The sequence below is a fragment of the Hypomesus transpacificus genome, chromosome 6, assembly GCF_021917145.1.
Source record: "Hypomesus transpacificus isolate Combined female chromosome 6, fHypTra1, whole genome shotgun sequence".
NCBI lineage: Eukaryota > Metazoa > Chordata > Actinopteri > Osmeriformes > Osmeridae > Hypomesus > Hypomesus transpacificus.
In genome coordinates this window covers 5,504,238-5,531,004 of record NC_061065.1, presented here as the reverse complement: position 1 = coordinate 5,531,004, position 26,767 = coordinate 5,504,238, and the positions used below count along the sequence as shown (strand labels likewise).

General features: G+C 47.5%; 1 protein-coding gene across 1 annotated transcript; it reads right to left on the bottom strand.

Annotated features, from left to right (window-relative positions):
- Nucleotides 1–26,767, bottom strand: LOC124469033 (dynein axonemal heavy chain 8-like). The gene is made up of 92 exons (XM_047022116.1): nucleotides 26,615–26,767; nucleotides 26,383–26,517; nucleotides 26,171–26,255; nucleotides 25,908–26,059; nucleotides 25,611–25,800; nucleotides 25,317–25,480; nucleotides 25,018–25,194; nucleotides 24,810–24,923; nucleotides 24,620–24,727; nucleotides 24,428–24,529; nucleotides 24,182–24,328; nucleotides 23,891–24,088; nucleotides 23,714–23,790; nucleotides 23,496–23,595; nucleotides 23,277–23,396; nucleotides 23,045–23,180; nucleotides 22,098–22,285; nucleotides 21,936–22,016; nucleotides 21,701–21,817; nucleotides 21,481–21,600; nucleotides 21,255–21,389; nucleotides 21,043–21,141; nucleotides 20,864–20,970; nucleotides 20,671–20,761; nucleotides 20,441–20,570; nucleotides 20,129–20,298; nucleotides 19,883–20,009; nucleotides 19,551–19,786; nucleotides 19,362–19,466; nucleotides 19,171–19,284; nucleotides 18,925–18,987; nucleotides 18,736–18,836; nucleotides 18,478–18,615; nucleotides 18,147–18,387; nucleotides 17,842–18,041; nucleotides 17,563–17,716; nucleotides 17,288–17,451; nucleotides 17,034–17,136; nucleotides 16,849–16,953; nucleotides 16,593–16,754; nucleotides 16,230–16,454; nucleotides 15,976–16,148; nucleotides 15,710–15,888; nucleotides 15,210–15,397; nucleotides 15,034–15,120; nucleotides 14,843–14,950; nucleotides 14,585–14,719; nucleotides 14,338–14,499; nucleotides 13,986–14,232; nucleotides 13,632–13,873; nucleotides 13,394–13,534; nucleotides 13,012–13,243; nucleotides 12,757–12,899; nucleotides 12,538–12,672; nucleotides 12,326–12,448; nucleotides 12,015–12,228; nucleotides 11,231–11,340; nucleotides 10,958–11,121; nucleotides 10,675–10,867; nucleotides 10,448–10,570; nucleotides 9,942–10,072; nucleotides 9,669–9,822; nucleotides 9,423–9,587; nucleotides 8,873–9,099; nucleotides 8,647–8,765; nucleotides 8,418–8,521; nucleotides 8,169–8,345; nucleotides 7,873–8,040; nucleotides 7,555–7,770; nucleotides 7,314–7,451; nucleotides 7,115–7,242; nucleotides 6,676–6,847; nucleotides 6,407–6,562; nucleotides 6,140–6,295; nucleotides 5,883–6,065; nucleotides 5,693–5,798; nucleotides 5,132–5,384; nucleotides 4,830–5,020; nucleotides 4,612–4,733; nucleotides 4,394–4,512; nucleotides 4,087–4,289; nucleotides 3,924–3,997; nucleotides 3,690–3,842; nucleotides 3,313–3,468; nucleotides 2,530–2,646; nucleotides 2,348–2,449; nucleotides 2,068–2,228; nucleotides 1,828–1,984; nucleotides 1,489–1,641; nucleotides 1,210–1,399; nucleotides 582–703; nucleotides 1–295 (listed from the first exon to the last, which is right to left on the bottom strand). The coding sequence occupies exons 1-92, from the start codon at nucleotides 26,765–26,767 to the stop codon at nucleotides 8–10; spliced, it is 13,794 nt and encodes a 4,597-aa protein (XP_046878072.1). The 3' UTR covers nucleotides 1–7.

The window sequence follows — 26,767 nt, the reverse complement described above, 5'->3', positions numbered from 1 at the left end:
TGTCCCATCATTTGATGTCACAAAGCAAGGCCACCCCGCGCAGGATCCAGTGGTCTGGTGACTGGACTGTCTTTATCACCACCCCTGTGATGTAGGTCAGGTCTGTGCGTCGGGGCTTCTTGTAGACGGGGCAGATGTACAGCTTAGGGTCCTTGGGGGCCGTGGAGTTGATGGCAAACATGTGGATGACTGGCAGCGGGGTGAACAGGACCTTTGGTGTGGACTCGATCAGACGGCTGTTTCTCCTGTCCCAGCCTGCCCCGTCCAGGTACAAGCCGTACACAAACACCCCCTCCTGAGGAGCACAGGGCCACAACATCTAGCACTTCCATGATATCCAATCCGTTTGTTATGGTGCCTGTCCAGTGTTCAAGCTAAAAGCTGAACACTTCCCACAGGTCATGTGATCAGCACCCACAGCACCACCTGTGTTCAAGCTAAAAGCTGAACACTGATGAAGATAAGCACAGGCACCCATGTGTGTTTTATATCTAGAGACTAAACAACAGAGGGTTACAAGAAGACAGATTAGAAGCAGCATTGTTTGTTCCTGTATTAGCTGGTTAAGACAGTGAGCGTACAGCGGGCGCGGCGGTGATTTCCTCTCTGCTCTGCTTCAGCACCTCATTGTGCAGGGTGACTGTGTCCAGAGCCCAGCCCTTATGGGCCCTGGTCACCTCCTGCCTCATAGCCGTCAAGAACCCTGATATCAAAGAAAGGAAAAAAATGGATTCGCATGAAGTCTGGTCCATTACCTTTACTGTGACATTACTTTAATTAAATGGATTGAAATAAAACTGATATTATAGAGCAAAGCACATGCTATGATAACCGATGGCATTATGTTAAGTCAATACAATTCCATGCTACCCATCGCCTGGGATCCAGACCAATCTGTCTGCTCATGTTTATTTGATCTGTCAGATTGGTCTGGACACCTACCCTGGAAACAGATTCCCCTCCGGCATGGAGAGCCCTGCCAATCCCAACCCTTAATCTGATACAGGCTTTCAGACGGTGACTGAACAGGGGACAGATGTAGAGGCTTTTTCATAAACAACCAAGATAATGTTTCATTGCTCTGGTTGGTCATATCCATGTGTGTCTGTGGCATTTTGATCTGAGTCCGTTGATAACAACCCCTGGAAATGTAACATGTAGAACTAAATGACTAAATGTAAATGTAAACTGAGAGGTTCAGTCACCCACCCTGTGGGTTGAAGAAGCCAGTCATCCAGAAGGTTTTGGGTCTTCCCTCGAACACCCAGCTGTAGAACTGGGAGTTCCTCTCCAGCAGCTCAGTGAACCAGAAACCAATTGTGGAGGATTCCCAGGAGATTTTCTTCCACAGGTTAGGAACACGGGCGTCAAACATGTTGTCCAGAGCATCACGGAGGTTCTGAAATGAAAAAAAACACTCAAGGTCACAATAATCACTTAAATCTACTCATCAGTTCTATGATAAAGGCCGAAAATCTTGCTGCTGACCTCACTCATGATGATGGTGCCTTCGATGGCGAGCTTGAGGTCGACCAGGCTGGTGCGCACCGCGCCAATGATCCTCTGCATCCGGTCTACCTCCTGCTTGAGGAAGATGTTCATGGAGCTCAGGGCTCCCATCTTCAACAGTCTGGCTTTCACCTGCACCACACAACAACAACACAACACACAGAGCATGGTGAACGGACACCTTGTGGTTGGACCGTGGAGACAGTGGAGGCGTGGTTATCTCTGAGCATGTGCGGTGGAGGCGTGGATATCTCTGAGCATGTGCAGTGGAGGCGTGGTTATCTCTGAGCATGTGCGGTGGAGGCGTGGTTATCAGACCTCGTGAGGGACGTAGTTAGGAGGAAGCTTCTGCAGCATCTCATCGGCCAGCCTGTACACGATGGACTCTCTGGTCTCCCCGGCTCCTCCTCCGCTCTCCTTGGGCTGGATGTTGGTGATGGTCTCCAGCACGTTGGCCGAGGTGTTGGTCTGGTACCTGACACACACCCACAGAGCCCGGTCACTATACCAGCTACACACCACGTTAAGGACCATGGCTGGAAGTGTCCTGGGCCTCACGTGATGTCAGCATTGGGGTGCAGGCCGAACACCTGGGGGGAGTCTGCTGCAGGCAGGGTCTGGATGTACTCCATGTATTGCTCTACGGTCTTACACACCGGGACTTTATACCCGGAGTAGAAGCAGAACGTTGGCTCAAAGATCTTGTCATGGAACCACACCTGTGGGAAACAGTTTTCACCCAGTGGAAACCTGTAAGCATTACCTGAGGGTTCCACCTACTGCACATCATAGACCCAATTCAGGAATTTATACAATCGCATCAGGTCGATGACATTACCCGCGAGAAGCAATTGAGCAGTCGTTTGTCATAGTCGTCAGTAACCCTTCCTCCATACTGCACCTCTCCTAGCATGTAACGCACTGTCACCCACGACACACCCTGCATGAGAGGACTTGTCACATTAATGTGGGGACCAGTGAGGGAAAACAACTGCCTCAGAACCTATTTAGAACACGCACCTTCTTGGCGGTGCATTCGTCTAAGTGGTTCTGAACAAACTGGACACTGGCAGTGAAGTCAGCAGAGTTGAACTCGTATGGAATGTTCCACCCCAGCGGCCCAAACTTCCTCCGTTCCTGAAAGGGTGAATGAAGGCTAGATCACATGACCTGTGGGACCCATTCCCAGCAGGTGTGGGTGCTGATCACATGACCTGTGGGACCCATTCCCAGCAGGTGTGGGTGCTGATCACATGACCTGTGGGACCCATTCCCAGCAGGTGTGGGTGCTGATCACATGACCTGTGGGACCCATTCCCAGCAGGTGTGGGTGCTGATCACATGACCTGTGGGACCCATTCCCAGCAGGTGTGGGTGCTGATCACATGACCTGTGGGACCCATTCCCAGCAGGTGTGGGTGCTGATCACATGACCTGTGGGACCCATTCCCAGCAGGTGTGGGTGCTGATCACATGACCTGTGGGACCCATTCCCAGCAGGTGTGGGTGCTGATCACATGACCTGTGGGACCCATTCCCAGCAGGTGTGGGTGCTGATCACATGACCTGTGGGACCCATTCCCAGCAGGTGTGGGTGCTGATCACATGACCTGTGGGACCCATTCCCAGCAGGTGTGGGTGCTGATCACATGACCTGTGGGACCCATTCCCAGCAGGTGTGGGTGCTGATCACATGACCTGTGGGACCCATTCCCAGCAGGTGTGGGTGCTGATCACATGACCTGTGGGACCCATTCCCAGCAGGTGTGGGTGCTGATCACATGACCTGTGGGGGAGCAGCACCTGTACGACGGTGTGCAGGAAGGCCACGTTGTACAGCATGGGCTTCCACATGCGCAGGCTGCTGATGTCCAGCTGATCCTGAGAGATCCCAGCAAACGTGCGCTTCAGGCCAGCTCGCACACCCTGCGGCGGATCGTTGGTGAACTTGATGGACGACTGGAAACAAGCAGAGAGGGTCAGCAGATCTGACAGAAGCACAGCCGCATCAGGATGGAGGAGCTTCTGGGACTAACCTGTAGCATCAGGATGGAGGAGCTTCTGGGACTAACCTGTAGCATCAGGATGGAGGAGCTTCTGGGACTAACCTGTAGCAGCGTGATGGAGGAGCTTCTGGGACTAACCTGTAGCAGCGTGATGGAGGAGCTTCTGGGACTAACCTGTAGCAGCGTGATGGAGAAGCGTTCGTGGGGCTCGGTGGTGATCCACACTCTGAAGCTTTCGTTTATGGTCTCCGTCACAGTGATGGTCTCAAGCAGCTCGTCCATGAACTCCAGACCCAAATGGCAATTCTGAAGTAGGACCCAACCACCCTGTGTACAGGACAGAAACATGTCAACATGAGCTGCTTCTAGCTGTGTGCCTGCAGACAGAGGGTGGCTGGGGGCTCTTACCTGTGCTATTGACATGTGGATGAGCTTCCTGGCATGCACCTCCTGCCCTTGTCCCATGGATATAGCTCTACACTCTGAACCACACACAGGCAGGAGGTCACACAGCTGAACATGTGCTCCTGCATGGGACAGAATGGGAGGAGGTAAAGGGAGCAGGGCTCACCCAGTCGGAGCTTCTTGGCCAGAGCATCGATCTGGTTGGTGGGATCTGAGCCCATGGACAGGAAGCAGATGAGAGGGGTGCGTGTGTCACTCTCCTCCCAGGTGTGCTCCAGGTTCAGGAGGACAGGATCAGCAAACCTCATGCCCATCGAGTCTCCTACGTACTTCCTGGCCTGGGAGATGGTGCGGTCCGGGCACCAGGATCTGTGGAGAGAGAACCTGATCTGTAAGATGACTGAGTTGACATGGAGCACTGTCCACTTGCTGGTGGAAGGTCACGTGATCAGCAGCAGCTAGTGGAAGGTCACCTGATCAGCAGCAGCTTGTGGAAGATGTCCAGAGAGTCGTTGTATCCGTCGGGGATCACGCCTTCCTCTGGGGAGTCCATGTCAAACCACATCTTCCAACACTTCTCATTGCGAGAAACCTGTTGAATCAATATGGTGACAAGGATGCCATGTGTCCTCAAAGGAGCTTATTAGGATGACACAGTGAAACCTCATTTGGATTTTTGTTTTTTACAGACCTGGTTCATGATTTCAGTGAACTGGGGTAGTTTGCTGAGTTCCACCAAGTTCAGCCAGGTCAGATCTAGGATCCAGCGGAACGGCTTGGCGGGAGAAGACTTCAGATTTAAGGCAGCCCCCCCTGAAAACACAAAAGAAAGTAAAGTATATTTCCTGTATTGCAGAAACACTGGTTTTCTTATAATATTTCGTACCGTTTATATCATTTGGATTGTACCTTTAATGAGGATTTGGAACTCGTTGTGCTTGACGTTGCCTTTTTGTAAGTCGATCTTGAGAGCCAGCAGGAGCGTGAAGATGAACTGGTGGGGTTCATACAGGCCTCGGACTGAGTACTTGAACACCTGGTAGGTCAGGTATTCAATGATGTTGCCAATGCGCTTCTGAGTCAGGGGAGATTTCTCTGACCTGAACACCCAACAAAACACATCCAAAAAGGGATTTAAAAAAGGAGAGAATAGGGAAGTATTTGACTGACAGAACAAACAGAGCTGCTGACTAGCTGGGTGAGTGTCGTACTTGGCCATGGACAGATCAAAGATCTTGAGGAACTGAGCCAGGGAGGTCTGGTACATGACGTTGACCATGCTCATCTCTGTGATGAGGAAGTAGAGGGTGCTGCCTCTGGAGGCGGCGGGGCGGTACTCCTCTGAAGCCAGGGTGATCTTCACCTCCGTCTCTGCTGCCACGTGCAGCTTCTCACTCACCTCCGCCGCCGTTAGCTTGGTCACGCTCAGGATCCCAATCATAGACTCATCGTCAACCAGGGAGCCTTCAGGTGCACACACACACACACACACGGGTACATCATTCAACACTGACACTAGGTTATTCCAGTGTTTCAGAGCTACAATAGAAAATGGTCTGTGTTCATCAGTGTGATCCTGGTGGCTCAGGGTGAGTGTGCCAAGCAGGCTAAGACCTGACCACAGAGGATCAGCTTCTGTTCCAGCCTGGGCCCATCACTGCATGTCTTCCCCTCTCTCCACCCTGCCGTTCCTGTCTCTCACTAGCTAACTGGCCCCATTCAATACAGTAGAAAAGGACCAGAACCACGTGTTTAAATAGGCCAGTTCCCACCCTTGGTAGAGCTGAGCTTATACAGCAGGTTGTCCTCCAGCTCCTTCATCTTCCTCTTATTGGCTGTGACGTCCTCCATCAGTTTCACTCTCTCTGCCTCCAGCTCCTTTAACATGGACACATACATGAGGCTGGCACCAGGCTGGTCTTCTTGGAGGGTGTGACAGTGTTGCTAAGAGATGAGACTGACGTATTTCTCGGTGAGGATGACCCTGCCCAGCAGCTGGTTCTCCAGACCCTTCATGGTGACGGTGAAGTCGATGATGGAGGTCTTGGCGCTGACCTCTGGGGTGTATGCAGGGTTAGGAAGCTTGGTGGTGATGTACAGCCGGAAGCCAGTCATCACATCCGTCTCTTTGTCTCCCACTTTCACCTAAAACCAACCACAACTGGCTGGAACAGTATCCTTGTTTCCACAACAAGACAAGCTATGTGAAGAGTGTTTACCTTGAAGGTGGAGCCAGACTTGATGAAATTCTTCTCCAGCACGTTGTCCAGAGCAGGGTCCAGCTCCTCGCGGATGTCTTCTATGAGCAGGGGCCGGCCCAGAGACAAGCTGTCCTCCAGGTGGTTACGGAACATCTTGTGGTTCAGGGATGTGACCTGGCAACACACACACACCGTTCATGACTGACTGAGGACACTCAATCACTTTGTGTGTTGTGTTCAGTTAGCAAACTAATGTCCCAGCTGGGTGGAACACAAGAGGCTTGCCTGCAGACTGTTGGCTTTTTCTTTCTGCTTGATCCAAGCCTTGCCCTGGGTCTGAGGGTCAATGAGCAGGGGGAATCTGGTAGCTTTGGTGACTATGATGCCATTCTGCACCGATAAATCATCTCCAGGCAATCCTTGCAGGTTCCATTCGCTTATCTGACAACAACAAGTACTTGAGTATGTTGATGTACCATGACAAGCTATGGTTGGGTGAAATCCCAGGGAGCAGCACAGTAAATCAAACAGGTAGCACTTGTGCTTGCTCTTACAGTGGGAGGGTCCACCAGCATGACGATGACATTGAGGTTTTCTGAAAAAGGGATCTGCCGCTTGCGGAGCTCTGATTCCCAGATGTCCTTTAAGAGCATGTTGCGGAAGTTCTGGTTGAAGGGTCCACAGTAGGACAGGAAGCCGGTTAGCTGGAGGACATCCCCCACAAGTCTGAGCAGAGACCACAAGTCAGGCCACAATGTGGACAACTCTCAGAGGAGAGAACCATGTCGCATGACAAAACATCCTGTATTTAGAGAAAACTATTATATAATGTCGACTGCAATATCAACGTTATTCTGTAAAATGGTTACATGCGCTATTTAAAGGCATTTCCTTAGAAAGGTGTCATGTTCCAAAATATATATATTTTTTTTTAATGGACTTTTAAGCCATATTACATTTCTCTTTGTGAAATGCTGTTTATCTGTGACCTGCCTGTTGATCTGGGATTTAAACTCTTTGCTCTGCTGAGTCCAGCGAACTTTCTCTCCACTCAGCCCATCAATAAGAGTGGAGGCTTTCTGCATCTTTTTCCTGCACAATTCAGCATCGTCCAGCAAGTCCTGAAAAGCACAAGCTGCCGAGTAGCACGCACAGCACTTAACATCACTTCCTTCAGCAAAGGAAACCTCACCTGTTTTTCTTTCATGGCAGCGTCAAACTTGGCCTGCACCAAGTCCAGCTCGGCCTGCTTTTCATCCAGCTGAGACTGAGCCAGGGTCAGCTCACCATTGGCTAACGTCAGCCTGCCCTCCTGGATGATCAGGTTAGCCTGGTCGCACACAAACAAACTGGGTTTCACTGAACCTTTATAATATCACCAAGGCATGTCATCTTCTTATTCTATACTGAGGAGGAGCCGGTAGGCCCTTCACCTTGAGTGGAAGCACTTCCTTGTTGATGCCAAAGAAGGTGCCCATAGCCTTGGTCCAGGACAGCAGGCCGGCTACATTACCGCACACTTTCTTGGCATTTTCAAACGTGTAGTCCTCCATGCGGAAGTAGGGCTGCAGAAGTTCCACCATCTCCTCGTTGATGTTGTCCTTGGGGAACTGCTGGAGGGAGGCCATGAAGCCACTGGCACCCATAAGCTGAATCACACACACAGAAAATCAACCTGAGGAAGCAGCGTGGTATGCAAACAGGGTCAACAGGAGGTAACTAACGAGGGGGGAGTGCTGTGACTGTCTTGCCTTGAGGGCCTCTGTCCATGAGGGCCTGTGACAAGGCCTCTCTGGGTCCATAGTTATGGTGTCCAACTTCTTCTGGAACAGCAGGAGGCCACAGTCCATAATCCTCATGATTAGATGGGGCGGTTTGGCCAACTTCCTCACAGTGGCAATGTCAGCAGCCTTGATGGTCTGTGGAGATGGGGAACACGCGTGTCACAATATGAACAGGTTCTAAGAATGATGTTTTGCTACGGTTTAGTGACCAGTGTGTGTGTGTGTGTGCACTTGAAGGATCCTGAGTGCGATGACAGACTCACATTCAAAGCAGCCTCTGCCTCTGCTAGAGCTGGTTTAGCAGCCTGCAGTTTGACCTCTGCGAAGGCCTTCTCCGATTCTATTCCCTCCACAATTTTGAGGGCTCTATCTTTCACAATCTGGACCTCATTCTTCACAATGGAGGCTGCCGCAGCACTTACTGTCACCTCTGCCAGCACCTGTGTTTAGAGAGCAGTTCAGGAGTGGTCCTGGCAGAGTTTCAATGTGATTCCTGAGCTCAGACTGTTTACCTTGTCTGCTTTGATTGAGGCGACAGCCAGCTCTTTCTCCTTCAGCACCAGGTCTTTGGACAGTTGTGCTACAGACTCACTGGCCTCCATCAACTTAGACAAACCTGCGATCCCACATATACTCAGAACACTGACATCTAGCAAGAATGATCTTACTTCTAAAGTTCCTCACAAAGTTTCTGGTCTTGTTCAGTGAAGCCTGACTGGTAATGTTCCTGGATGTCCTTACCTATGTTCATGCGCTCAGCCAGGTTGTCAATGTAGTTGTGCTTCTCTGAGTAAACTGTTTTGTATCCATTAATGAAGGACAAGTATGATTTAGGAGTGACATGAGTTCTTCTTCTGAACCTGAAGGAAACAAAAGAAAACAAAGATGAAGGTTAACTAATATCCGTCATAGACACAATATTGCACAAGTGCAAGGATGCATAGTTGGATGCATTTCTCCTCCATACCTCTCAAAGTAGCTGTCGCAGGCTTGGGACACCTTGTCGTGGTACACCCCCATGGTCTGGACCACGCCAGCCTTGACCTCTGCAGAGCACACCATGTGGAACTCAGACAGGAAGTAGTTGGACACGGCCACCAGGGCCTCACTAGGCCAAGGAGTGAACCAGTCCATGGTGCAGCCGGATATCAGCCCTGGGAACTTCAGAGAGCGGGAGCGGAATTTCTCCCCAACCTGCCGAGGTGGAGAAGGGAGGAAATGAGCTGATACTGTGGAGAGGAGTTCCCACTGTGTTGCATGTCACAGTCAGCAAGGTATGCCATCATATGTCACAGTCAGCAAGGTATAGAGAGAGATAGGGTCCAAAAGTAACTTCTTGGAGTAGCAGCCGAGGTGTCCGGTAGATGAAAAGCCTAGATTTACCAGCCTGATTGATTTTTTAGCATCCCAAAAATACATTGCATTTACTATTGCAATTTGCTATCAGTAGTATTTAGCATGTCATCTTGCGATTCTCCATCCATATTACAGGAGTGTGGTAGTAATGGTCGTCATACCGGAGAGAAGCACAGCACCACGTGCAGGTTCTTCCTGGCTCGGGAGATGAAGTAGTCGTACAGGTTGTCGAAGGTTGGCGGTATACGAGGCTGCTCCTTCTTCATCACATTGATCAGGTTCTGGGTGATCTCATCCAGCTCATCCCGAGCAAACAGGTTGGACACCTGCATTCAAGCCACAGTGGACGAACACTGAAAGCGGCCTTTTTTCTTGTATTGTGTTAGCTGGGTCCTGAGCGCCCTTACCTCCCCGGATGACAGCACGTTGTTGAGGTACTCAAGGAAGGCCTCATCCTTGATTTCGTTGTCTGTGAATACGAAGGTGATGCCTTTCCCATCAGCTCCTGCTGTTCTGTACAGCAGCTTCAGGTCATCCATCAGGTTGCTGATATTATATGTTCTAGACAAGTACAAACCCAACAGACACGCCCCTGTTGTTCATACTGTCCACCTATTATGAGCCTTAATGAAGATAACTGTCAAATAAGTCCAGCCCAAGTCCTATTTCATGTTTTTTACCTGGTCAGAGTGATTTGAAATATGCTGTATCCAGCAATGAAGGAAGCCAGTCGGGTGAGACTCTGCTTCCCTGACCCTCCCACCCCCACCAGCAGAGCATTCCCACAGTCTGTCCGGATGATGCGCGAGATCTGTGTGGAAAAAGCAACAGACAAGAATAGAATTGGACCAGACCCAGACAGGGGGGCTGGAGGTGAGGCAGGAGCAGAGACCAGACCCAGACAGGGGTGCTGGAGGTGAGGCAGGAGCAGAGACCAGACCCAGACAGGGGTGCTGGAGGTGAGGCAGGAGCAGAGACCAGACCCAGACAGGGGTGCTGGAGGTGAGGCAGGAGCAGAGACCAGACCCAGACAGGGGTGCTGGAGGTGAGGCAGGAGCAGAGACCAGACCCAGACAGGGGTGCTGGAGGTGAGGCAGGAGCAGAGACCAGACCCAGACAGGGGTGCTGGAGGTGAGGCAGGAGCTGAGACCAGACCCAGACAGGGATGCTGGAGGTGAGGGGAGACCTTGATGAGGTGGGTCATGGCGTCGGTGAAGAACACCAGGTCTAAGCTGGCTCCTCGGACTGCTTCGTTGTACTGGGTCTGGTACGTTATGAGCTTGTCACTAAGGAAGTCAAAGCCGGGGATCTGTGAGAGGACATCAGGGGAAAGAACACGGTTTGGTTATGATGCTGAAAGAGTGGTTAAAGACAGAACGTGAGTTTCCATTTCTGACAACAACTTGTGTTCACCAGCTCGTAAATCTTGGGAGCATCAAAGTTGGAGTCCTCGTTTTCCTCCCCAGTGGGTTCTGGTGCCTCTCTCAGGAAGTCCACAAAGTAAGGATCCCCATGGAGCTCTGCCACCAGGCTGGGGTCCACATGCTCCTGGATCACCCTGCTGATTCCCTTCTCAAACCAGTTCTTATCCTCATAGCACACAAACCTGCAACACAAACAAACCTACAGCTGAAAACCTGGAATACTATTAAGAGGAGTAGGAACTGCTACTTTAGGAATGCTCTGATTGAGGTACCTGTCTGCGATCACCCTGGTGCATTCACTCTTGAACAGAGCCAGAAGCGTGTGGATGTCCTCACACTCCTCTGCTCTGATGTTCAGCATGCCCTGCCAGATTCTAGACAAGTCTCTCAAGTTAAAGACGTAGTGGAACTTGGATGGTGTGGGCAGCATTTTGACCTGTGAGTCCACAAGTTATATAAGGATTTTAGATTTAGTGCCGTGAACTGTACATAATAACGGAATCTTTTCTAAAGGGTCGTAAATGTGATCCATGGAAAGTAAGTACCTTGGTCCACTGCCACAGAATCCTGCCAGCAGACACAAGATACTTGACCATGTCAGAAACCTCAGGCTTGAATTCTCTGCATTCATGGAAATACCCACCACCCATGACGCCTGTAGGAAGGAGAATTTATCATATTTTTCAGTAAGATACTTCAATATACTCAACATAAAGCATTATTATTATTTTCAACACTTTTTAAGTAATCCATACAGTCGTGGGGCTCAAATCAATGTCTGAATTTCAATGTGAATACATACACCATAGATCAATACACCATTTTCTTCTTTGTTTCATGGTGGGGCTAACACAATTATTAGTGTGGCTGTAGTAAAAAAGTTTCAAAAACGATTTGAAAATGATGCCATGTGGGCCCGTCCAATGGCAGGGCATTGCACCCACCCCCTCAACCAACCGATCCCCTTATACAGCCCCTACACTCACCTCACCAGTGCCCCCTAACTCCACATTCAAATCCACCCTAATCACCAAACCCTCTTTGTGGCACAGTGAGGGGCCACACAACCCACAAACCCAAGTTTCAAAAGGTGAAAAAAACATTTTCTACAAAGTTTTTAAAATATTCCACATTTTAAAAACCTTGAAAAAGGTTTGAAAAACTAAAGACGTTTTTAAAGAAATTAAAAAATATTTGCGGTTTCTTTTCAAAAATAGGTTTGCACCATCCCAAACTGAACTTTTTCACGTCCCGGACAATCGGACAAGCTTGTCGATCACTGTGAAGTATAAAAAACGTTGGTCGTATGCATGTTATATGAAAACGTACCAAAGATCTTGTCGATGGATGTGTTGGAGGGCAGAGTGCAGTTGAAGACAGAGAACTGTCTCTTTAGTCTCTGGGGAATGTCGTTCCTCCCTCCCCCAGGGTGAATCATGGCCGCCAGCATCTGCAGGTCCACTATGGTGGTGAAGTCCCCAGGTTTGTCTAGACTGTACATACCAGTCATCTCCATCATCTGACGGACTATCTCATTGGTGATCTGTGCATCGTACAACATCGTCAGTTAGAATACTCCATTCAGCATTCCTGCTCCTGTTAAGCGGCTAGAAGGCCAGATATGCTAGTGTGTCCTGTACCTGGTCTCCCCAGGCGTTCACCACAGGCATGTTGATGTCATCTATGAAGATGGTCATCCTGCGCCCTCCTGGAGGGCCGTAAGTGCTGCCCATTCTCTTCTCAATGTAGCTCTCCACTGTGCGCTGGGACAACACATGGACAACAACACTCATCACAACTCAACAGAGGCTCTAGAGGGACGATAACCAGGCCTCACGTAACCCTCTCATACCTGGAACATGGTAGGCTCAGTCGCGGATGAGAAGTTAAGTGACTTTGAGAGGTCTGTTTCAGGGTCATATTTCTTTGTGTAGCCTTTTATCATCACTGTCTTTGCAGTTCCTTGTTCGCCAATGAGCAGCACAGCCTGTTCAAATCCATCCAGACCCCAGTGAACACTCACAAGAACCACTTATCAAAGTAGACTGGACTTCTTAAGAACAAAGGGTACCTTGCGTTGTTTTGCAATCGTCTCCAACAGGAAACTGGTTCTGGTGTTATCCACGTTAGGCACAAGGATGGAGGCATAGTCTGGCACACAGTCAGTAGGATAGATGTACTCTACCACATAGTTATCCCAATGGTCCCATACACCTGAAATAGAAAAGCCTCTTTTATAAACAGAGCCAAGCCAGCAGGGCAGCTCAGTATCCATGTCCTACTGTGAAAAGATGAGCATGGAAAAGGTCAAGGTATTAGAAGTTACCCTGTGGGTTAACCATGTACTCAAAGATGGTCTGTCCCTCCAGTGTTTTGGGCAGGCTGACTTGGCTCTTGTGAGTCCTGAGGAAGGCCTCTAGCTTCTCCCGGTCCTCCAGCTCCAGCAGGGCCCCCAGGCTCCACATCAGGGAGAAGACGAACAGGCGCTCCAGCTGCATGGGGCTCAGCAGGCCCCCAGCCTCCTTGGTGGGGATCAGACCCTCCAGCAGGTTCACCGACTACCACAACACACAGCAGGAAGGAGGCTGGCACGAGGGACTGTACATTGTCAGCTGGTGTGTGTACTGCCGTCCAGCTGTGTGTGTGTGTGTGTGTGGGGGGGGGGGGGGGGGGGGGGGGGGGGATTGAGATGTGAGTCTCAAACATGCCTGCATGATGTAATTGCACTCCAAAAAGTCCATTTTAGGTTTTAGACTTTGATTCAAAAACACGTAAGCATCCTCAAATATCTTGTCGTACAAAGTCATGATGCTGTCAGCCTCCTGAGTGCTGCGTTTGTTAGCCCATCCCTATTAAACCAGGCAGGAAACAGGCATTACAAAGAAGAAGACAATCGTATACTGTATTGGCTCCCAGACCATGTCTAGACCAGAGCAGCTCCCCTACCTGAAGGATGGGCCTCCAGCTGAGAGCAGAGGAGCTCATGAACACCATGCCCACTCTGGACACTGTGGCTGGGGAGGCATTGTCCATGTTGTGCACCTCAAACACCAGCTTACACACGGGAGACATGACGATCCGGTCCCCGTTAGCCAGGGTCAGAGTCTTATTGTCATCTAACACAGAGTTGAGGTTTTCTATCCAGATGGCATCTACAGGGCCATCGAGCACAATCCAAATGAACTCCCCTGAAAAGACAAGACACAGGTCAGCTGCAATGTAGAGCTCAATTACCTACGTCCTTATGTATAGCTGGAGCTGATCTCCAACCAGTTAAAGATATGGGTGTGCATGGCGTACCCTTCTTAGCTTTCAGGGTCTTCCTCCACAGAGTGGAGAATATGCCGTCGGTCCAGTCATTAGTGGCTGCGTCAAGACGCCCAAACATCTGCGGGGCAGTGATGGCCTTGGGGTTCATCCGCATTTCCCTGTGAGGAAGCCCACACTCTGTCATAGCACGCATCAGGATGTTGATGACCACGGTCTTCCCTGCGCCGCTGGGTCCTAGTGTCATCAGCCCGTGGCGCACACGTGACGACTCATACAGCTGGAAGCACACGCATACAAAATATTTCAATACTACTACTTAAGCTTATAAAGGTCTACGAATAGATCAAATACTAAGGAGGGGTGAGTGGTGAGTCAGAGGCACCTGGACAAGCTTAAGGTTCCAAGGTGGGTGGTTGACTATGCCAGCCAGCTGCACCTGGTTCTCCACAGCCACCTGCAGGTCAGCGTAGGTGCTGCCATCCAGCTGGATCCCAGGGAACAGGTCACTGATCAGGCTCAGGAACAGAGGCTCGTCCTCGTCCACCTGGAACACAGAGAGCCCACAGGCTGCTATTGGGGCTTGACCTAGCAGGGATGTCCAAACTAGACATGGAGTCCTGTTGTCCTACCAGTTTGGAGAGGTTCATGTCCCGGAGCACTCTCATGACGGTGCTGGACTCGCTGTCGGCCGGACGCGCTCTTTTATTAGCACCCAGAGTTCTCAGAACTGACAGGATGTTCCTCAGACCAAAATCATAATGGACCTGGCACAAGAACGAGCAACAGTCAACAAGTCTCAACATGATGGTGAATGGCTGTTCTGCTGAGGTTAGTGAGGTGGTGAGGGCAGTGAGGCTAGTGAGGGCAACAGCAGCCCAACTGCTCACCTGTTTAGTCAGTTGCTCCTCACACAGTTTGTAGAGGACAAAAAACTTCTGAGCCAGGACGACGTTCTCAATAAAACCACAGCTGGCCAGTTTGACTCTCATGATGATCTGAGGGCAGATGGTGGACACAGTGCTGACCCAGAGTGCTGAGGGAGTGGGTTCATCCAGAAGGAGAGGGTGTGGGGGCCTACCTGTCGGTCAGGCACCATCATGGACACAGTCCTGAACTGGACCTTCAGGTTCTCAGGAAGCTCCTGGCGACCAGCGTAGCCAGGGTTCTAAACAAGGGAGGTTAGTTGGTCCCTTAAAGAGTGTTGTCTGTGTTACACAGCTGTTTGTAGCATCCGTCCTGTGGTCTCCCTCTCACCATGGTAATGAAGAGGCCAAACTCTGGGTTGAGGTCCACAAGGTCCCCATCAGTGAAGATGAAGTTCCGTTTTTGCTCCTTGCGGGATGACAAGACGACGTATATCTGCTGAGCAGCTACGGACAGCACAGGCAGGTCGATCCTGTTGAACTCATCAAAGCAACCCCATGACCCTGACTGGGCAAGCCCTGAAAGGAAACCCACAGCATTCCTATTCAGAGTGGAGGCAGGAACCCTGAAGTTAAAGTCAATACCTTTTCAATATATTTATATATATTATAATATATAAGAGCTCTACATCATTTTGAGTAGTTTTTTTGTAATTACTTGTATGGACTAGTGTATCAATCCAACATAACTGAAACAGGCTGGGAGGGACTAAAGCTCAAGAGAATAAATGACTAACCCACAGGCACGGTTTCTTCAAAGTAAAGAACAACTGGACAATAAAGACCTCTCAAATCCATCTGCATTACACTGGAGCATAGTTGGTTATCAACCTTTATAAATCCTGCCCAGTCCTCTGAAGTCCATCTGGTCGGAGCAGTTGAAGACCACCACGTACTTCCCCAGACAGCGGCCCATGTCCTTGGTGGTCTCCGTCTTGCCCGTCCCTGCAGGGCCTGCTGGGGCCCCCCCCATGCTCATGCCCAGAGCCTGGGACAGCGTGATGTAGCACCTGGCCAGCATGGAGCACACAGGTGCAGCGTCTTCAGCCTGCTTCACAGAACGCTCATCTACCTCTCCCATCGCCTGCTCCCCTTACCTGTCAGTCAGAGGGGTGATGACCAAACGATCTGTGCAGCCCAGGAACTCGTTCTGATATACAAAGTCTACATCAGTAATGGACACGAGGACGTGATCCACATCCTCCTTGAAGTAAAACCTGCTCTGCTTCAGCCACTCAAAGTCACTGGTAGATCTGACGTGCATCTTTACCTGAGGAGCAATCAATCAATCAAAAATATGAGTTGAGAACTACATGACTCCAAATGTTTGTCTGGTTTTCCAGTGTCTCACCAAGTCGTCAAAGATGTCCCTCTGATGCACATGGATGGTGACCAGAGTCTCAAACTTGACCCGGTCAAACTTGGTCAGGTCATGTGTGGTCTGTGAAATGAGCATGTTGAGCAGATCAAGGAACTTCTGGTTCATGAGAGGCATGATCTTCTTGTCATCTTTGGCGTTGCGCAGCGCTTCTTCTGAGTCTCGTGTCCACAGCATCTGGATCCCCAGGAGGCCCACCTGACCACACAAACACAGCACACGCATCCTGACACTCACTCTCAGTTCTCCTACTATGGACTATCCAAGCCATCTTAACTCCCAAACCGTACTTGGTTTGAGTGGTACTAGGACGGCCCTTTGAGCCGCTCCCCCCACCTGTGCTTGGAACTGGTTGAGGAAGGTGAGGAGCTGGAAGCCGGTGTCGTTGATCTGGATGTCGGCTGATTTGATGACAGAGTGCAGGGAGGACTGCTGCTGTTGCTGCAGCTCCCCCAACCACAGCTCCACCGGCCCCCTGGCCATCACAGGGTGGTCCAGCTACACACACACACACACACACACACATACACAGGCAGTCTAAGGATAGTTGGGGATGCTGCTATGTTAGTCAATTAAAAAGGATGCTACATACCGGCACTTTTTCTCCCTCTTGAGAAACAACAGCTATTATCTTGTCGTAGTCTTTGGCATGGAATTCAACTTCGTTGACATTGTCAAACACTCCGAGGAGGTGAGGCTGAAATGTTTCACTTATCAATATATTTTTTTATTATTATCATAAAGATAAATATTGAGGGTGTAAGGGGTCATTCATACCTGAATGGTGTGTGAATCACTGGCTTGTCCAAGGATCTCCAGAAGAGACGGATCAGACACAAAGAAGAATCTGGGGAACTGAAGCCTCTTTTTCTCCAAGTACCTGTTGATGCATGTTATGGTTATCAGGAAGAATAGCCTCGCCATTCGGGTTTAAAAGATGGCATATGCAGCTTAACACTGTTTGGTTCGATTGACTGTGTTTGTAAGTTGCCATGGTACTGAATGAAGAGGGAGTGTTAGTGAGGACTGACCCTGTGAGAGACTTCTGACACAGCTCCAGCTGCTCCTGGAGGTAAGGCAGGAGCTGGCCCATGGTCTCATCTCCCACACAGCACTGCACTACATTGGGGATCTCATGAGCTCGCTGCATGATCTTGATCCAGGCTTTGTCAATGTTCTGAAAGCGCTTTGCTTCCTAAAGAGAAATCGTAATAGAGTATATCTCAAGAGAGGAGTGCATATTTATCCTAATGAACACTGTAGTGACTGTTTATATATTACAAATGTAGAAAGACTGATGCTGTACTTGTGGTAGCTGTTTGGCAATGTCTCCTCCAACAAACACTGCCTCCAGATAGACCCACAAGTTCTGGACAATGAGCCACAGCTCAATGATGTCAGAGGAGGTGGAGAGCTTAAAGACCCAGTTCTGGATGTCCTTCTTGAAGGGGGCATTATATCTGGGTAAAAGTGTGATGGCACCAACTCTTTTTACTACTGCTGTTTAAATCAGTTTGAAAACAGTTTGGATCCCAGTCAGTGGCCTTGTTGCTTCTGTAGTGAGTATGTGAGTGTGTGTTGTTACCTGTTGCTGAGCAGTGAGCCCAGCAGCATCAGGCTGTCCTCCATGGTGGAGACGATCTCAGCCGTGTCGGTACCTCGCAGCATCAGCTCTCCTCGGCCCTTGAAGTTCATGAAGCTGAGAGACAGGGTGGACCACACGTCCACCACCTGAGACAGCTTGGCTTCAATGTCCTTCTCCTTCACAGCTGAGATACAGATATCCTGAAACACAAACAGTGCTTCAATGAGGGAACTACGGACAGAGTAACACAACCACTGAAGTGGTATTAGCGACGTGAAAACTTTGCAGCGTGAGACCTTCTTCACCTCAATGTCCTCCTTGTACTTCAACAGGGGTGCTTCCATAATGTTCTGCAGAGAGAAGGTGTCTGAATCCACCTCAAACTTGTGTCCCGTCAGCCCAGTGATGCGGTCCCAGTGCCTCTGCTTCATGGCCTTGTTAGCCATCATCTCCAGCAGGGGACAGGACTCGCTGAAGTCATCAATCCTCTTCTTTAGATCCTGGAAGGCCTTCCAGTCCTTCAGACCCTTGGGCAGCTTTCGGCACCTAAAGGTTAAGCATGTGACTTCAAATCTCAACGGGAGGGGAAACACAGTAAGGTCTTCTGCACACAGCAGGAACACAGAGCCACATCACCTGTTCTGAAATTCTAACAGTTCTGCATTAATCTTCTCAATGTCCACCTCTGTCCACAGGATGTCGTAGTACCCATTGATGTTGTTCATCACTGTGTCATAAAGGCCATACAGCTTCTGCAGAAGGCCCAGCTCTTTCCTGTGAACAAGACCAAAGTCAGATCAGCATCATTTTGTTTTTAAAGCCCATCCGGTAATAGATGGCTACAAACAAGGTAAGTGGATGAGTCACCAAATATTGACTAGTATGACCTCTTACTTAGTTTGCTGCAGAGTCTCGTAATCTGTGACTGGCAGCCCAAACAGCTGCTCTCCTGAGGAATATGTGATAAACTTCCTGTACAGATCATCAAATCTGGCCTGGGGAGAAACAACCAAACAGTGACCCCGCTGATAAGGTCTGCTCAATGACCTATAGAACATGACTATGGGCCTCGACAGGCTCTACCTGAGAGATCTGAAGCCTCGCACTGGCCTCTTTAGGAGCAATCCCTGGTACCATTGGACCTTCCTACAAGGGGTAATGACTCATTTACATGTAAGCAGACACTGATCTAAAGTGACTTACAGTAGGGGACTTGGGACTTGCAATCTCGATCTGCAGTTAAATATTCATGTACCACTGTACCCATCTCCCTAAATGACATATGTTATAGTTTATTATGGAAATATGATTTTGAAACTCCCTCTTTACCTTTTCATACTGGTCTGAAAATGACGTAACATCCTTTTGGAAGACAATGACTGATTCCAACATGTTTTGCTTGAACTTGGGTTGAACACGAACTAGCTCATCTTGCACTGATCTCTGGAGAGCAGATGTTTAATTAATTGATATCCCAGTCATATGTGTACAGCACACCAAGGGTCCTATACTCAACTGACCGCCTTGGACTGCAGTTTAATGAAGGAGTATCTGAGGGTGTCCACCCCTTCTGCCTCCTCTTTAGTCACCTCCACTTCAAATCTGTTCAGGATGCCATATGCCTCCTGAGAAGAGAGACATGTACAGACCATGTGACAGCATGTCCATCTGGGAGCACCATGATATCCATGTACAGGTTATGCTCATACCTCGATGGGGCCCAAAGTCATGTCTATCTTGATCTCAGAGTCCCTGATGTGGGCCAGAGCCTCCATGGCGAAGCGGACATCCTCCAGGTCAGCAATGGGTCTGGAGAGCTTTTTGAGGTGCTCTGTAGTGAACGTTGAGATCTCCATCATCTTGGTCTTGTATTCCTCGTTCAGGTATCTGCACAGCAGCTTCTTCCAGGCCTTCGCCTCCACTGTCAGGGACATCTTTAGCGGAGCTACAAGGGAATCAAAATGAAATGATTTGATGTTCATTACATTTGATAGAAATCAACAGCTACAACACTAGTGGGCAACAAACACAGTGGGCCTACCTGTTGACAATTCAATGCATCCCAGAATAATTGTCCCTTTGATATCCTCAATCTCTTGTTCAAAGGACAAATAGTGCAGAATCTCAGACTTGATCTGAGTCAGGTATGGGCCACTGTCCATAAATTCCTATTCAGTTACCAGAATTAAGAATTGTATGAGTTATAAGAACCACATGATGGAAGAACAGACACTACAGCAACGTCTCTGAAATAACCAGTGTCTATAAGTAAGCCCCTGCGACCCACCTTGACTTTGGCTTGTCTGTCCTCTGCCCAGATCACCTTAAACGGGAGGAACAGCTTCAGGACATCACTTGCTGGTTTCCTCAGAGAGTTGACCGATGACGTCAGAAGAGCCACCAGCTTGCACACGTCTTTGTGCTCAGCCACACTCTGGTAGAAGTTCTTCAACTTGGCTACGCCCACAAAGATACAAAATATGTTTTCAGTGCCAAACAAATCTCCTGATAGCAGTTCCTGGATCTGTGCTCCTTAAGGTAGCATTGTTCTGTGCAGGTGGAATGTGTGGTTTGCATTCTGAGCTTTGAGCGGCCTCACATTTGGCAGATGGCTTGTCATCAACATAGCGTTCCTGCCCCCAGCGTGCTACTCCTCGACTGACCTCCAGGATCAGGTGCACCAGCCGGATGATGGCCTGCTGGATGTCATCCAGACTGGGCACCATAACCTGGAACCAGATCCAATAAGATTCTAAGAAAGTGATAGAAGCCAGTATACCTAAAACCTTCGTCCCCTTAAAAAAAGTTTGTGTTGGAAAATGACATTACCACATTAGGAATGGCAAGGTGAACTTCAGACTGGATGAAATTGACCAGCTCATCTGACTTTGAGGTGAATCTGCCTTTTCTTGAAGACAGCCTAACGGATGTTCAAACAAATATGAGTACTTCATAGTACTAAGGTTAAGTAAACATTTACCTGATATAAAGACTACTCAATAAGAGTAGCATTCATATTTACGTTGTAACAAAAATCCTTCTCTTCAAAGTGTCCAGAGACAATCTTGTTGCTTTGACCAATGCATCCAGTAGCTTGGAGCTGAAGCATGTGTACATCTCTTTGCACTCCTGAAATTACAAAAGGAGTTATTGATCCAACCTCTTCTGTCAACATTCCCTGTACTTTGCTTCAGGACATGCCTTTTCAAAGTCATCATCTTTGTCAGCTTCCTGGGAGTCTGAATTCAATCCATCCTCGTCAGCCGATGCCTCAACTTCCTCTGAGAATGCAACACGTTTCTTTTCTGTAATGCAGAATTTGGAGAGGTCAACATAAACACAAATGTAACATGGAATGTTGTGCAATTAATACTTTTGGCTTCTTTTTACTATTTTTAAAAAGTACCTGTAACAACGGGCTCCTCTCCAGTTTTTTTGTTTTTCTTGGACTCGTAGATCAGTTTGAACGTCCAAATAAGCTCCTTCACTGCCTCCTCAACTTGTACGCTTCTGCGATCTAAAGTATTGGCCCACTCTGCAGACTTATTCTAAAAAACATGGACACAAACATTTTCTGACACTCCATTGACTTTGTTGACGTGGTAAACCAGTAAACCCTTGTGTGATGTGATATCCTACCTCATTGATGCTGACCAGGTCCTTCAGCGAAGAGGATCTGTCCTCTGGGAGATCCACCAGAACAGTCTCTGAGATGTCTTGAAGGGCAGCATCAACGTGCATGTCACAGATGTCACGCACCTAGTCACAAACAGGCCAGGGCACATGCTCTACTGAAGAACCATCTGACATAGGGTTTATTTGACATTCCAACATTTCTCTCACCCATGTTTATTTTTACCTTTTGGAGCACCTGGGTCAGATCTGCCATAGCAACATCAACATTTTTGAAGAAGTTGTCTAGGATGAGAGATGACCAGTTTAACAGAACCAAACCATGACGTAGCACGCACTCCACCTAAACCAAATATAAACAGAAGTCATGAGCAAGCAGCATTACTAGAACTACAGTCAAATGAGAGGGTTATAATATTATGTTTCAACAGCTTCACATTAAAAAATGTGTACAATCTCACATTTTTTATTTTGGATGCCATCATATTGTAGAAGAAAGCAGGTATCTTTTCACAGGTTTCCTCATAATGGGCAAGAATAGTCTAGAAGGAAAGAAGTCAAATATATTGGACGGTTGTCTCTGCGTACTATTCCTGAACATGTAATAATGTGAGTCATGTGACCTCTAAGCGGAGGCGGTTGGACTTGATGGTACGCTCCGTCTTGACCATTCTCAAGGCCTGATCAGGAACCTCCAGGCCCATCTTCAGCATACACTTGGTCTCTCGGATGATCTCAGTGATGTTAGGATCAAAGTTAACAAGTAGTTTTCCAGTGCTTGGGTGGCGAACTAACAACGTAGCTTGTAGAGCTGTAATGTAAGAAAGTAAAAGGTTGCTGCTATATGAAATTTAAAAAATGTATTCAACTTTTCCCTCTTGGTTGAAGGGCAGCAACATAGAATCCTATGTACATACAGTTTATTGTCATTTTGGGAAGACAACCCGAATTCCTTGTAAAAACCAGCATTTTGTGCAAGATAACTTGCATAACTGCCAGCTACCGGAAGTTGTTGACTTGGTTTACGCAATATGAGGAAATAATGTGTGCCTAGAGAATTGAAGTGGGCATATGCAAGTTGGAAATCAATTGGTCTTTTGTCAACGTGCCAAGCGTAACTATTGGTGTTTCGGTCATAATGAATTAAAGGCAAAATGTCATTTCAAAATGAGTGCGAATTTTTTTAATGATGTACTAACAGTATATATTAATATTTTCCTATTTATTAATAATTTAGTTTTCATTGGTTTGGCGGGCCACCTGTATTACCCTAGCAGTACACTGGTTTGGGAAGCTCTGATCTAAAGGTTTACACAAAACATGATGTCATCACGTGATATAGAGACTTTTCAGAGTGACTTCTAATGATATTTTTTTCCCAAAAGGATGTAAAAAATAAAAGGATAGTAGTGGATGTAGTAGGAGTAGGATGTAGTGCAAGTTAGGGGGTCTATAATAATAATAATAACAATATATATGTCAGATAATAGTAGTGTGGCTTGCAGAGATCGACCACACATAATAATTGGTTGGAGTAAGTCTAAAATATATTTCTTCACAGATGACTTACCATATTGGAGTTGTGTGACCTCCCTAATCCAGGCTCTGTAGTAAAGCAGCTCAAACTCGACAAACACTGCTGCAGTGCGGTTAAACATCTTAACCACCTCCTTTCCCTCCGCAGTAGACAGGATGTTTGAGTTTTTCTATGGATAACATGATTACACCTTAAGCTAACCTACAGAGTGAATTTGTGATCATACATGTTAAGGTTTGAAAGATGATTAGGCTCATAGTCCTACCTGTATGTAGTCTATGGGTTCCTCTATTCTCCTGTACAGCTGTTTGACCCAAACAATCCTACCAGCTACTGGAGGCATGTTCCTGGCTAAAGGAGGGTCCTCTCTGTGTGTCTGGTAGAGCTAAAGGGGCCAAAGACACTATGTTTTACATCCACAGTTATACAGAGGTTAGACACATGCAACTCTGAAACTTGAATTGCAAACTGTTAGTTGACAGACCTTCTTCACATACTCCAGCTCTGAGACATAGTGCTGAAAGATAAGGCCCACTGTGTTGGAGGTTTCTGCTTGTAAACAGGGCATGTTCAACTTCTGAAATCTGTGGATATTAAAACTATTAATTTGCCTGAAATCACAGAGCGTTGGACAGACCGTTCATTAATGAGCCACTTAAATCTTATTAAACATTTTAAATGGTTGCAGCTGGTGATCCACACCTCTGAAGGAGACCAAGGGCTTGCTGAGAAGAAAGGATTTTGGAGAAACAGGAATTCATGAAAATCTGTAGCTGGTTCTGATGGAGAGAATGTAAATCATGATCAGTAATAAGCTTTCAATTTAAGTCACACACCAATTCAAAACATATTTTAATGAGTAGTATCTGAAAAACCAACCTCAAGGTTGTTCATCTGAGTCATGAATTCAGCAAAGTCCACTTCAAACTCTGCTTTCCTCGGAGCCAAGATATCGTACTGCTTCTTCTTCATGGTTAAGTACATGTTCTGGAACTTCCCAGCCAGGGTATCGATCCCTTCGATGGTTGATACTCCAAGAACAGAGAATGTCTTCACTGCTGTAATCATTCGGGTTATCTAGACAAAGAAGAAGTGAGTAAAAGACTCTCAGGATCAAAATAGGGTGATGGAATTTGCAATTCTGAAAGATAGCACAAGAGCGATACACACCTTTTCCAGTCTTTTGCAAAACCCTTCAAACTTGCCAAATATGTACATCTCCGACACTTCGAAAGGCTTTTCCCCAGGCCTCCCCATGGTCTGTTTCCTCGTCTGGTGGAAGCAGGACTGATACTCCCGATACAAGCTGATACAGTCCTAGAAACACGAGTGAAAAGACAGAATATCAGTTGAAAGCACTGGATGATTTTGATGTTCTGCTTTACTGTTGTGTGATGACCATGTTCAAACAGTCACCTGTATCTTCTTAATGATGTCCTGTGTGTCCTGGTCCCACACTCGACAGGACCCGTTGTCAGTAATATAGGCTCTGCATGCTGTCACCATCTGATTTGTAACCTGGCACATTTTACATCCACATTTGATAAACACTTCTCATTAATTCAAACTCAGGTCCCAAGTTGTCAAAAGCCTCACAGGAAAACATACTTTGATGAAGAGTGAAGTCATTCTCTCGGATGTATTGTAATATTGTGAAACACTGTGAATCATTCGAATGGCATTGATGAGGTTCGGGATGCTCTTGGCCATGGTGACCTGAAAAAGCACATGCACGCATTACACACTAACAAATCAATGCTCCAATTCGTGTACAACCAGCATTCATCTTAAAGTATACCGGATCACAGTTGTAGAGAGGTTGGCAGACTTTTTCCAGGGTATACAGGAATTTCACGTTATCTTTGGCCTCGTTTGCACAGTTTGTTATCCTGACATCCAACTCCTTCCATGTCTGCATTATTGAAGAAAGATTTGCCAATAAAAGCTGTTTTATTGTTATCTTAGACATACATTATATCGCTTAACAATGGCTTTACAGCAGTCACCTTCAGCATTTTGGAGCGGTTGATATTGAGCACGTTCACCACTGCCTTGCACTCCGGGCCCTTGATATGCTCGATGATTGAGTTGAACTTGGCTGACATCCTCTTCCAGTGCTCTAACTCAGTCAGCGGTCCGGAAGCATCCGCCTCTTTCCTCATCTGGTCACTTTCTGTGAGGACCTGGGGATCACAGAAAAGGCTGTCTTACAAGGTACAACACAGTCATAGAATATATAAGGCTTTTGTGTAGAAGTGTGTTTAAAATATATCAATGCAAGCATACGACACACTACAATATGTACCTGTTCAATCTGTTTGTACCACATCATCAACACTCCTTCCAGTTGATGCACCATGTCATTATCTGCAGCTGCTGTCTTAATGTCTTCGAAGGACACCAGCCTGGAGAAGTCTACACCTTCAGCTGGCTTCAGCTCAACAGTGCCTTCCATGCTTACTTGGATTCCTAAAGTGTATCATAGCAGTAATAGCAGACGACATACGTTTACATAACATATCCACTGTAAGTATACGAATCTAACCTAATGACAATACTGTAAATAGGCTTATGATGACAGTATAGACTTCTCTCTTACCATCGAGGAAACTAACATAGCGGGTGATGGTGTCTTTGAAGTTATCTTTAACTTTTTCTCCATGTTTAGACTGATTTAATGCTCCCCAGTTTTCTGTTGCATTGACAGCTGGCAATAAAATCTTTGAGTACAGATTCATGGTGCCTTTTAGAAGGCCATCAGTGGCATCAAGCATTGAAAAGAATACCTCCTGTAAAGCAAAGGATTATGACTTTTCTGGTTGTCTTTTCCACATCTCTCACATACTTAATACAAACTGCTACTTCAATGAGAAATGTACCTTTAACAGAATCTCACCTCATGTATGCTCTTGGGGTTGACGGGCGTGTCCACTTTAGTTCGCACAAAGAAAAGGCACAACCCTTTAAGACATACTTCGGACAAATTTGCTACAAACAGTCTCATTAGCTTGGCTCCTTTTGCAGTTCCAGGGAAAGTGCGTCCACATTCTGAAATGTAACTCAGCAGTCAATTTAGGTAGATGATAAAGAGGTAACTTTTGGGCAATGTGTGACATTAATCAAGTTAAAAGTCATGACAGTGAATGATGATTAATTTACCTATTCCTGGGACTTCAGTCTCCTGGTACACAAATGCAATAGTCTTACGTCCACCTTTGGCAAAGAACTCATCAAATTTGGCAAACTGTCGAGAAATCAACGTCAGTTTTCGAACCCCGACTTCGTTAAAATACAATATATAATGTGGATAAAGGATGGGAGCTGATGTTGCAGCATAAGTCTCAAAAGCTTGACATTAAGTGACAACTCACAGACGGAGCGTCCAACATAAAGTCCTCCACTGCAGATAGCTCAAGGGAAAGCCTGTCAGACAGAACCTCAAAGATGTACTTGTGCCCAACGGTAATTTGTTTCCTCCTAATCTCTCTCGCTTCCTTGTACCTGGCCTAAAAGAGCAGGCAGTCAGTGAATTTCTGGATCTTCTCACCAAATGTGTTGATAAAGCACTGGCGAGCCAATGAATGACATCTAGACAGTAGTGACCTGCTTCTCCTTCATTGTCTCCTGCACAGCCTGAACGTTGCTGCCGGAGCGACGGAACTTGCTTGCCCTTCGACCAACTGCTCCTCGAAATTCACCTTCCTCAATGGTGTCCGCCATACGGCTGGAGTCAGCTGTGCTTTCTGGATTATTCAT